This window comes from Haemaphysalis longicornis, unplaced genomic scaffold, assembly GCF_048455015.1.
Source record: "Haemaphysalis longicornis isolate Haplotype H1 unplaced genomic scaffold, Haemaphysalis longicornis Haplotype H1 scaffold_2, whole genome shotgun sequence".
In the NCBI taxonomy this organism is placed as follows: Eukaryota; Metazoa; Arthropoda; class Arachnida; order Ixodida; family Ixodidae; genus Haemaphysalis; species Haemaphysalis longicornis.
In genome coordinates this window covers 218,794,721-218,807,182 of record NW_027526295.1, presented here as the reverse complement: position 1 = coordinate 218,807,182, position 12,462 = coordinate 218,794,721, and the positions used below count along the sequence as shown (strand labels likewise).

At 47.2% G+C, this 12,462-nt stretch overlaps 1 protein-coding gene across 1 annotated transcript in view; it reads left to right on the top strand.

The window, feature by feature from the left end:
- The window catches only part of Ncc69 (sodium chloride cotransporter 69), a 109,541-nt gene that overhangs the window by 69,923 nt on the left and 27,156 nt on the right, over positions 1–12,462 (top strand). The window contains exons 2-3 of the mRNA XM_077699367.1: positions 9,589–9,681; positions 10,292–10,367. Coding sequence (XP_077555493.1) covers positions 9,589–9,681; positions 10,292–10,367 — 169 coding nt within the window. The remainder of the gene's footprint in view (positions 1–9,588; positions 9,682–10,291; positions 10,368–12,462) is intronic.

Sequence of the window (12,462 nt, the reverse complement as noted above, 5' to 3'; positions counted from 1 at the left end):
CGCCGTAGTGTGACTGACTCGCCGACCGAAGACGCCAACAAAACCGGTCGCCTGACTGGTCGCACGACGCGTCGTCAATCGACCGAGAAGCGAAAACTGCGCCCCGACAACATTCGTGCCGCAATGAACGCGGCTCTATTTTGTTAGTTTCTGGAGGGTAATAAACTCAGTAAGTTCCATGAAGCCCATACAACTCAACACTAGCGCTAATGCGATCCGTATTTTGGCGTTCGACGCTTCGGCCGTGCTCTTCGGCGACGCCGCTACCCCGGAATGCGTGTGCGATCGGCTCGCCTGTAGAAAATATAAGGTCAGTTTCGTGCAGAAGAACAGTTACGTAGGGTAATTTGGGTAATAAGGGATCAGTATCGGCAAAGGTTTTTAACGTAAAACGTAAAACCAAAGTACGGCAAGCACTATCCCTTCAGTGCAAAATCGCAGTCGCAGCCGGGCACACTTATTTTTGCGAGCGCTTTCGCAGAAGAGCAGAGTTGATGGCGATAAGCTGTCGCGGGGGCTTCGCGGAACCTTGCTGCGCAAGCGCTATTTAAAAAATGTGAGTTTACAAGCCAGGAATTCTGTAAACTAGCTAGTAAACACCGACGTACGACTCCAAGGATGGGCCTCCATCTAGTACACCGGCTATATCGCGGAGCGGAATCGTTTGTTCGCTGGCTCAGTGGTCTCGCGCGTTCCGCCCATCCGGTCAACGTTGCCGGTTCGATTCGCGGCGGAGGCAGCTTTTTTTTTTTTTTTTTTTGAGCGTTTTTTTAGCATTTTTATGGTTTGCAAATCCATGGTTTTCATTTGTCTGCATCCGAGGATGCAGACAAAGAATCCGCGTCGGAGCTGTCGCGGCTTGACGTGACGAGTCGGCGTGTTTACTTCCGTGGTGAAGCACGTATGTGGGGGAGCAGACGCCGCAGTAAAGTCGCAACGTACCGCAGCGCCGCCGTGGCAGAACCTCCTCGCAACACTTTGACGTCACTGCTTGAATCGGCGCCCAGAAACCGAAACCGAATGCTGTTCACATGAATCGTGCGATAATAAATTTTTCACTCAGAATATGTGCGTGTGAGAGCATGTATCATGCTTTCTAACGAATTATAAAACGTTTGCAACAAAGAATGCACAAGCAACAAATTTGGTGGCACAACACCTTTAAGGACAAAAAGTAGCAATCATTCAACTTGACGGGCCCTACAAATCCAATACAGTTGGAGACAGCAGCGTACACGCATAAACAATGCAAACAAAATAAAGTACGTAACTCCTGTGCGTATTACGTCCCTGTGGCGCGAAATTAGGTTTTTCTATATTACATTCTAATGTCAACCTTCTCTTCTATCCTCCTATTCCTATGTATTCTTTTCTCCCTATCCCCCCCCTACATCAGCAGGCGTTCCGGTGTCCGCCCCCTAGGCGAGACAATTTACGCCTGTTGGTGGATCTTCCTTTTCTTAAGAACAATACATACATACATACATACATACATACGTACGTACATACATACATACATACATACATACGTACATACGTACATACGTACATACATACATACATACATACGTACATACATACATACATACATACATACATACATACATACATACATACATACATACGTACATACGTACATACATACATACATACATACATACATACATACATACATACATATTTCTTGCATGTTTTTGTTAAAAAACTCTTTTTAGTAGCTGAAATGAAGCTAAGGAGTTGCATAAGGCTGTTTCTTTCAAATTGTACAAATTCGTATTTCGTCTTTCATGGTAAGTGGTATTATTTTCTTCAGACGGGATCATGCTGAATAGTTCTACCCCCCTCCCCCATGTTTCAGGCTACTGCCTAGTAGCCGCGCAGTATCCTGAAACGTAGGCGGGCCGCGATGGCTACTCCTGAGCGTGATCACTCCTGCTTCTTCTGCCCTTATGGTTCCCCTATACGGGGCCAGCGCATGCTTATACCCTCAGTGCGGTCATTCCCTTAGCGTGCCATATGCGGTTCGTCGATTGTGGAAGGCGTGAAAACTACTCGATAGTCCACGCAGGCGACCCTCCCGTTTATTCTACAGCACAGCGTTCATCGGTCGCACGGCGTAAAGGGGCCGCGCTTTCAGACGCGCGCACATTTGTTTCTTCGTCGCATCGGACGTCCCGGCGCCGGAGGAGGGTCCTAACGAGCTTCCCGTAACCACGGGAGGGCCCGCACGAGGAAGCGCTTTCTCGCCGCCGCTCGAGAAGACCTGCGCACCTTTCGCATTCAGAGACAAAGGGGCTCCGTTGCTGACGGACGGGCGCCCCAAAGGCAATTTGCCGCACGAGCCTCCTCCATTCTACTCTGGCACCGGCTGCTGCAGTAGTAGTCGGCCCAGCGAAAATACAACTTTCGGAGGTGTCTGTCGAGAGAGACCGCCCGCGGCCTGCTCCTCGTTTCTCTCTCTCTCTCTCCTTTTTCTTTCACTTTCTTCTCTTCCTCCGCCGCTGCATTCATCCCGAAGTGGTCACGACGTCGAAGCTGCCTCACTGACAAAACCCCCACCGCTCGTCACCTGTGACTCTCTTTGCTGGCTGGGCGGCTCTTTTGCGCGTGTTTTTGGTAGCTACCGAGTTTACGCATAGTGGTAGGTGGGCACGCACGTTTTACGCAGTGAATTTGTCGCTAACGGCGCGCTGCTTCTGAACTAGACGCTTTTTTTATTTTTATTTTGGGAGAAGTGTTCCAGCTGTTCACTCAGTACCATAAATCACGATGTAGATCGCGCGACAGCAAACAAAACGACGTGACGCAAACAGAGGGTCTTTTTTTTCTTTCCGGGAAGACGACTTGTTGGAAGAGCAGGGCGCCGCTTGAGTGGTTTCTGACGAATGACTTACGGGATGCAAGCTGAGCGCCAATAACCTGTTGACATCTTCGCGCGTGGTATGGGTAGACTTCGACCTTGCAGGAAATGCGACCCGTTTCTTCTTCTCTTCTCTGGTTTCCGTTCACGGGTGCCGTTTAACCTGGTCGCTCCACAAACAGCGTTGTTTAGTCTTGGATGAGGTATGAATTCGCATCTGAGTTTGATTTTATTCCCGGCGCAGTACTGAAATACCGGCTCTGCACAATAGCCGGTCTCGCTAGCTTAATTACGGAAACTCGTCGAAATGAAGTTTCGGAAGCCACATATCGAAATATAGCGTGTACTAAAACCACGATTTTCAGCCCTCGTATATAGCTTCATTAGCGCACATTGCTGGACTAATAAGCTTTCACTACCCTCCGCGGTGGCTCAGTTGCTAAGGTGTGCTGCTGAGCACGAGGTCGCGGGTTCGATTCCCGGCCGCGGGGGCCGCTTTTCTGGTGGAGGCGAAAAGCAAAAACGCTGGCGTCCACGAAATTTCGGCGCACGTTAAAGATCCCCAGGTGGTCGAAATTAATCCGTGCGTTGCGTCGGCGCGTTAAACCCTACAATGAATGAATGAATGAATGAATGAATGAATGAATGAATGAATGAATGAATGAATGAATGAATGAATGAATCAATCAATCAATCAAGCAGCTTTCATTTAAACTCTACGTGAATCCTAACCCTCTGCCCCCCCCCCCCCACCCAATCCCGTTCTTTACAACTTTAGCAAAGCTCAGCTCGTGCTTCGCCCCCCCCTCCCCCCCCCCCGCCCTTCCGCATCCCCAACCCACCTTTTATATGCGTAGGCATTTTAATGTAGCCTCATCGAAAAAACCTTTCTGTCCGTCTGTAACGCCTCGTCGGTCACCCGTGGCCATAGAGCCTATATTATTACTTTTGGGGAAATGTCTTCTCAGCAACGCACCTGAGTAAAACGGTAAAGCCGACTTAAAAGTTGCACGGTGTATGGCGTACTGCTGGTTTACGGAAACTTAAAAAAAAGATGCTGCTAGGGCCGTCATGCTGGGATATCAGACTACTCATATTGCCACTGAAGAGGCGTCCTTGTCGAAATGCCTTGGGACTGGGTGTATACGGCTGGCTCTATACGGATGCATTGGTTTTATGCAGGTAGTTATTAAAAAGGTCCTAGGGCCTTCCTACTGTGATATCAAACCTCTTATATTGCCCCAGGGAAAATGTTTTCCCACTAGCTCAGTGGTGAATAGCAGTTAAGCCGGCTTTAAAGGGGTCCGCTGGGTGATGTGCGGATTACACACTTATCGGACAGATCTATGACATTTTCGGGATTTTATTTTGAAAACACATTCGTTAGATTTGACTATCATTGATTCCGTTGAAGTGAAGTTTGGCACTACGTGCACAGGTAATTCACTGCGCTGTGCTGCTTACTCAGGTAACCACATTCTATAAGTTTCTGATGTTGCAGTCTCTTCAATAACAATAAAAAAAATACAGGGGAAACTGCTACCAACGTTAAGTTGCCGTAGTAAGCACCCGATATTTGCCAGGAGCCTCTATTACTGATTCCCTTTATATCGAGGTGGTGCCGTGTGATCTCGCACTAAAGAAGGTAACGTGTCTGTGTTATGCTATTCTTTAGATCTTTTTCGCAGTTTTTAGTGGTAGGTTTAAATTAAATTTTGCCGTTACAGGTGGTAGCTGTCCTACGCTATATAAACTCTCTGCTTTTCCTCCACCAGCATTACAGCCTCTATAGCATTGCAGTTTACTTCCCCTGTATATATAGTACTACATTAAGAGCCTATCGCTTCTGGAAGCCGAATATTTTCGAGATGCGAATTTAAATGGACGCAATCTTATTCCAATACAATTTGCGGAATCGTCCCCATTTCCTTTCCGCAGTCCACGCATGCGCCATCATTTTGGGTATACCACTCCGCGAACCTCTTAGTTCTTAAGCAAATAATTATCAAGCGAGCATCGCGCTGCGAGCCGCACTGCGTCCTGGTGCTTCAGCGTTGTCGTAGTAAACGGGCCACTGCTCTTCTGGTGAGCGCAGCTACAACGGCACAAATATCGCCGGCTTATTTCTCCTCGTTAATAGTACGCTCTTAGCCTTTAAGGGAGTTCACACATCGTTTTTTAGAAGTCAGTAATAAAAAAAAAAACTGGTTGATTCCTCTGTCATAGGAATCGGTAAAACACGAAAGTGAAATGTGCAGCGAAATCTGCAGGTGAGCATGATTTGCGGGTCGGCGGCTGTCTTGTGGCTGTGCTTGGTGAGCGACGTCCTGCTGGCTTGTCGCTTCGGCAAAGGCGTACTGGTGTCATTTCCGTGACAGATATGACGTCAGTGAAATCTTGGTATATAAAACACTGTCGTGTTGAAATATAAAACCCGAAAACGAACAACCCTAAGTATGACATACTCTTTAGTACTTAAGGTTGCTTCCCCGCAAGAAGACCCTGTGTGCAGGGGTGCACCCTTTACAGACTGCTTGCTTTGTTGTACTCAGGGTGTCGAACCGGAACCGGAACCGAACCGAAAACCGGAACCGAACCCAAATTTTTGCCCGGAACCGGAACTGAACCGGAACCGTATTTTTTCCGCCATTTTGGAACTGAACCCGAACCGGAACGAATCGAAGGAACCGTTCCGAACCGGTTCCGGCGACTCAAAAATGTGATTTCTAGTTTTCCATTTCGGTACCCTACCTTGCGTCTGAAGATATTTTGCCACTCGCCAGACACAACCATGAAATATTTTGCGTAGTCTGCAGTTCCCAAGGCCCATCATGTTCTCTTCTAATTATTGCCATCAATTTAATGTAAAGTTGTCCGTATATACTATCAGGTTGCGTTAGGTACTGCCCATCTCTCCCAATTATCTTTTACATTTAGCATAACTTAAGTTATAACGCCTATTACGAGGCAGCATATAATGGAATATTCTTCATGGTTTCTATCTGCATGGTGTTTAAAACCATGTAAAGTTTTCAATGTGTTGTTGATTCGCATGCATCGCTGTCCGCTTGTGAAGGCCTTCAGGGACACCATCAATAATAAATCCATATCTTCCCCTTATTCTAGTTTGAATGGGCAGTTACATACAAACATCACTGAGACACAAACACTCGCAGTTCTCAAAATTAACAAGAACATGAGATATAAAAAATGGGGAATCCTAATTTACACTTTTAAAGTATATTTGATAGCATTTTCATGTTTTCTTGAATCTGCTCAACCTTAAACTTAAGAGGCGGATGGATTGAAGTCGATTAGTGCGGGTTAGCGGGTAGACTAGGGTGAATTAGTTAGGTGAGTGAATTAGCTAATGTGAATTAGTGGGACTGGTGGCTTGATTCATTTGAATTAAAGGAATTAGCGGGTCAGTTAAGGGGGATTCGACGGTCTAACCAAACATGATATCTTTGGGGTCCTTGGCATTTGGAAATTTTGCAGCGTTCCCCTTCTCGACCAATCAGGAAATTTTGTCACGCACAAAGTAGCCGCAAAGTTATGTGACAACCGCCTGAATGCTATAAAAGGTCTCTGTTTATGCCCGTATTGCGCTATTATGTTGTTGCTATATTAAAATTAGCATGTGGCACTAAAGTTAATAACTAATTGCCTAATGCATATTTTATATTCATCAAAGGGTTTTCAAAACGTATGTATATATGAGGGGAGACAGTTGGAAAAAAACTAAACTGCAAGAAAAAAAGGGAGGAACAATCAACTGGTTTGATGCAAGAGACGCCTGATAGCATTCTTCAATACATTTTCTTTCTTTGTGTTACCGTTCTGCAGCCTCCCACAGGTGTAGCATCTCAACCCCCGAACACAGCCCCCTCTAAGCTGAGGAAGCGGCGATAGTACGTGCGCTTAGCCAAAGCGGCGCCAAACTCTCATAACAGACTCTTAGCAGGCGTGGCCCAACTTTGCCAACGGTCGATTGCATGTTACAACACTTCCGATGATCAATCAGAGACCACCAACGAGACCAGTCACGATTGTATGGGCACCAGCTCATAGTGGCATCCCCGGCAAACAAGATCACCAACCTCGTGGGTCGAGATTTGACTCGCTTAGCCAGCGCTGATGAAGCCCGGCCCGAGTGCATGCATCCTGCAGTCACAGACCAGGCAGTTATTCAGCACTATGGCCTCTTCCATAGAACGTATTCCTTCCCGCACAAATCGCTACCGATTAACCAGGAAAGATTACTCCGCACCCTGTGGGTATACACCTTCCCACACAACACCAGACTTCACCTCTTTGACGGGACACAACTCTCTCCATTTCGTTGCTTCTGTGGAGAGCCTGGGAACCTCATACACATAGTAGGCGGCTGCGACAAGTGTGCGGTAGATCCATTCAACCTCCACGTTTCCATAGAGAATTGGGAGACAGCCATGGCCAGCTCCGGCCTGGAAGATCAGTTGCTCTTGATGGAAACGGCTGTCGATTCGGCCCCCTCGAATGAGGACGCCTCTCTGAAATTTTCCCTCGATTGAATTAAACTTCATTATCTCTCTTTCTCTCTCTACAAGTGATCATTACTGCGGCTTGTGACTTCACTTGGCTATCATCTTTCCTAGAGCCCAATCGCTGTCACCTGTCGCTGAAGGGCCATTAGCAAGTTCCTATCTCCGGTGGTTCCCTATCCAATGCCGTCCTACACACGCCGTCCGATGAGTCTTTATAGCCATTCTTTCTTTCTAACAGCTCCGTTAACAGATAAAAGATGAACAGAAGGAAATTTCTCTAAATGCCACATGCCACCCTGGGCAGTCAGCGCCCCATACTCGTCACACTACCATAGAAAACATTTTGCAGGTACAGTTAAAGGAGCTATTCAACACTTTAGATAAACTCGCCGCGGTGGCTCAGTGGCTAAGGCGTTGAGCTGCTGTGCACACAGACGCAGTTTAGATTCCCGGCCGCGGCGGATGCTTTTCTGATGGAAGCGAAAAGCGAAAACGTCTGTGTGTCCGAAATTTCGGTGCACGTAAAGATCCCCAGGTAGTCGAAATTAATCCGGAGCCCTCCACTATGGCGCGCCTAGTCGTCGGCGTTCGGTCGGCGCCTTCAACCGAATAATAAATAAATAAATAAACAAATAAATAAATAAATCAACTCTTTCGATAAACGCTTTCACTCTTCTTCGCATCTGGAAGCACTTCGAAAACTATAGCTATTCCTGCACAGAGCAACAGTGCGGGATTTGCTCGTCGCTGCGGATACACCTTCCGTTTCTGCTTTGTTTTAGGGCTTTTTCTTAAGTGGCTATCAAATGCGTTCTATTCTGCAACTTAAGGAAAGCCGGCAAACAGCCGCTACAGAGCTGTAATGACGTCATTCAGCAGTCTAAGAACGCGAAGAGCGGGAAGTAGAGAAAAATATTTTGAGCAAGTTTCTATATTATCTGACGAGGAGAGAGCAGTAGTTTTTGGCTGAGGCACATTGCGACCCCATAATCTAATGTATTGGTTGACTACTTTCTGCAAGCACTCAAAATTTAGAAAAAAAGTTGAAAAAAACTGTTGCAGGGTCGCTTTAGTTTGGCGAAGACAAAATATTTGGACAAAGAAACCTTCATTATGACTTTGTTTTTATGCCGACTTTATAAGGAAACGAAAAACGAGCACCAAAAATTAACAGAAAAAAACACGCCTGCTTTTTTTCGAACCCGTTTGAACCCGTTTGAACCGGTTCGAACTGGTTCGAACCGGAACGGAATGGTGCTCTGGAACTGAACCCGAACCGAACCCGAAAGGCTTGAACCCGAACCCGAACCAAACCCGAAAAAATTCCGGTTCGACACCCTGGTTGTACTGGCGTCATTTCCGTGACGGATATGATACGTAAATGAAATCTTCGTGAATCCCGGAATAAAACACGTTCGAGCAACCCATGCCCACGCAGCACAATAACGGATTTCTGCCGAGAAGTTTCAGCGTGAAACCGAATAAACGGCTGCTTCGAAGACAATAAAGATGACGCTCGTTTGTATCCCTACAGTGGTTTGTTCTCCGCACGATGATGTTTGTCAGGGAAGTTCCAAAGGCAGCTTGCGATTTCGGAGCAGCCGTCGTCGGCAGATGTGAGAATCCGCGGCTTGCATCCTAAAAAAAGAAAAAAAAAAGGAAGAGAAGCCTAGCTTAGAAAGTGCCATACCCCTCGAACAGCGTGTACTCAAGTGCATTTAATTCAACTTTTTGCGACAGAAAATACTTTTCCAGCTTCTAGTTGTACCATGACCGCCTGTATACGTAATGCGCCGTCCGTTATGCGCAGTTCTCTGGTTCTAAACGCTTTGCGTGTCCATTGAAGTTGGAATTTATTGAATTACTACTGTGATACGGCTGATACTTGTGTGCAAAATAGGTGCAAGGAAATCGAACATAAACAACATAAAACGAGGCTTTCGGCGCTTATCCTCAGCTGGGCCTGATGAATGCCCACAGTGAGGAGATACTGATAGATCGGACTAAGATAACCCTTTTCCTATTGCGCTCATTGTGTTAACCACCGCATGTTCGGCTCCAGTCAAGCGTTCAACCAATACAGGCCGTGCGTAGTTTTTTTTTTAGCGATCACTAAATGCTGACGATTTACCGCTATCCGCTGCATCTACAGTGACCTAACGTGTGCCCCCTCCATTTCTCTTGTTTCTCGTCCTCGTGCAGCAATCGCTCGAGAAGTCTGTGCGCAACGTTGCGGACGAGGCGACCATCAAGGGCAAGGGAGCCATCAAGTTGGGATGGATCCAGGGTGTCTTCGTGAGTGAACTTCCTCCTGCTCCTCCGAGTGCGCGATCTCGTTGCACCAGGTGTTTACACCGAGCTTTCGCCTTTCAATTTGAACTGCTGCCAATTTTCTTGAGCGAAGTGGAACCCCGCTGGCTCGGCAGCTTAGGGGCGCGGTGATGAGCTCAGTCATGGACGAACGAAGCGCGATCACGAAAATGGCAACTGTAACTGTTCAATCGGAGATTGCGGCTCGTGGGTGTCAAGTATTTGCGCTGTTCGGGGATGCCCAGGAAGTGCTGCTATCGTTTCTCACTACCTGTAACTGAGACGCGCCGTAATTCGACTTTAAAAAAAATCGCGTAATACCTGTGCGCTTACGGTTCATATTTCTGTGCTCTCGTTTAATTTCGCCGTAGATGCACTTGTTCCTGTCCCGCGCATGCGTACGGTGACTCAAACTAAGTTGAAACGAGGCATCGTAGCTCTCTATATCAGTGAACCAAATATAGGTCGAGGATTGATTCGCAGTTCTGCCACGGGGCTGCTGAGGGCAGCCTCGATCATCTCTCTGAATCGCGCCTGTTTGTATATGGCGCGCTTTTTATTCCGATCCCTGCCTTCTCTGCCCACCGTCGAATAGGTGCGGTGCCTGCTCAACATCTGGGGCGTCATCCTCTTCCTCCGGCTTTCCTGGGTGGTCGGCCAAGCGGGCATTGGTGCGTATCGGCGGTGCATGCCTTGCACCCAGTCATAGCAGACGCGACGCATTTTTCAAGCGTTTCTTAATGGCAGCGCATTATTTAACTCGGTGGAGTGAATATCCGGCGTCGTCGTGGCCAACAGATGGCACAGAAAATGGCCGACGGATCGAATAATAAAAAGACACGGGAAGGAATGCTCGGATTGAGACCTTTCTTTCCAGGGGAAGTCTTGTAAACAAGGTCAAACATCAAAGTTGAAAATAAAATTCGGTAAATTTGGGTCTCGCGGTGTCATCCCCAACACCAAGCATCCCCGACAAAACAAACATCCCCAACACCAGTACAGCTGTGGACTCCAGCTGACTAAAGGGGCATCACCTAGTGGGTGCGTTGTGGCCTTCGACTTTAAAACGGGTGTTGTTGATGTGTAGTGTGGCCTGAGTAATTTGAGCGTGCTAATTATAAAAGCAGAAATTAGGGGAAAGCAAAGTACATTTCTGCTGATCACGTGGCTTTAGTCTCAACAAGAGCGATTGCCCAAGGCTCTTGTGCGTAGTAACGGTATGGTGGCTAGAAGGACCGTACTAACCGAGTGAATAAAAAGACGCAAATGGGTTATTGATGATGATGATAATGATGACGCCAGGACACAATCTGACACATGGATACGTGCCGTTCCAGAAAATGGGAAAAGATCAAAAGGGGAAGCTATAATCACGATAATCGGGTGGCACATTCGGCAGTTGGGCACTAATGCTTTCCCGTTCACTAAATCACGTGCTCGGGTATCCTCGTATTTTTGGTCCCTGTTTACACCTTTTTCTTTACGAAAGTAGGGAGGAAAACCTGTGTTCAAAAGCTCCATTTCTTATCCACCATCCTCGCACGATTTTACGCCATTACATGTGACTACCCACTGCCTGCGGAACTACCACGTGAAATCATAACACGCGTGCACGCCATGTCCGACGTAAATTCTGCCTGAACAAAATATTCCGGTGCTTATGCACATTGGTCAAAATGGTGGAACAGCTACATGTTTTCCTCTGGTAACTTTCGTCTGGTAGGCACTGCAGTAGAGCATTATTTCAATGATATCACCAATGACGTCGCTGCTCGCAATAGAGAGTTTTAGCATAGCGGGTATACCGTCCGCTAACGCTACGGCAACGGGTAGCGGGGCCCGACTGGGCAGGTGCAAATTCGTTGGTATAGGGTGGATTAGTTCCGCGGGCCGGCCTGCGCCATGCCCGCGCTTTGCTTTGCTTTGCTTTGAGGTTTCATTCGCTCCGCTGAGGGGCAACCTCCTCGCCCTCCCCGCGCGCGCCTGCGCAGTCGGCTCTCGGTAACCCGCCGCCGTAGCGTGAGCCTCCGGTAGCCGCTATGCTAAAACTCTACGGCGCGGCCGGAAGCGGAGAACCGCTGGAGTCATCTCCGACTGAAAGACCGTGCGGTAACGTCCTACCCACAGCTGTGGTCATAAAACGGGACCTGTTAGGGGCGTGGGACTTGTTAACGTGATGACAGATATCACCCAATTACATTGCAAACCAGCGTGACCTCACTTCTATAGTTCCTGGCGGGGCGGCAAGGGGCGCCTGTAGACGAAAAAAACGTGTTTATTTTTCAAAAATTTTTTAGATTTTTTTCAACCGCCCACATCCTAGTGAAACAGAGTGAAATAAAAGGTGGCAATGAGTTTTTACTAAGCCATGCGGCCACAAAAAGAGCTTTTACTATTCACCTCACTGTCCTCATCCTTTGTCCTGGCGTGAGCAAGTAATGGTAGATTATTATTATTATTATTATTATTATTATTATTATTATTATTATTATTATTATTATTATTATTGCTACTACTACTGCTGCTACTACTACTACTGCTACTACTACTACTACTACGATCGAGATTTTGGTTTTTTGAGGCTACCGTAATGTCTGCTGCCTGCGAGACAAGAAACCACCTGCTCGTACATTGACTCGGAAGAAACACAATTGTACCGACAGCAAAGGCACCAAAAAACAGTTTTCTCATGCTACAAAGCCTGGCGCTACAAAGCGAGTGAGGATGAAGCGAATCTGAACAAAGGTTCGGGAGACGCTAGTTTTT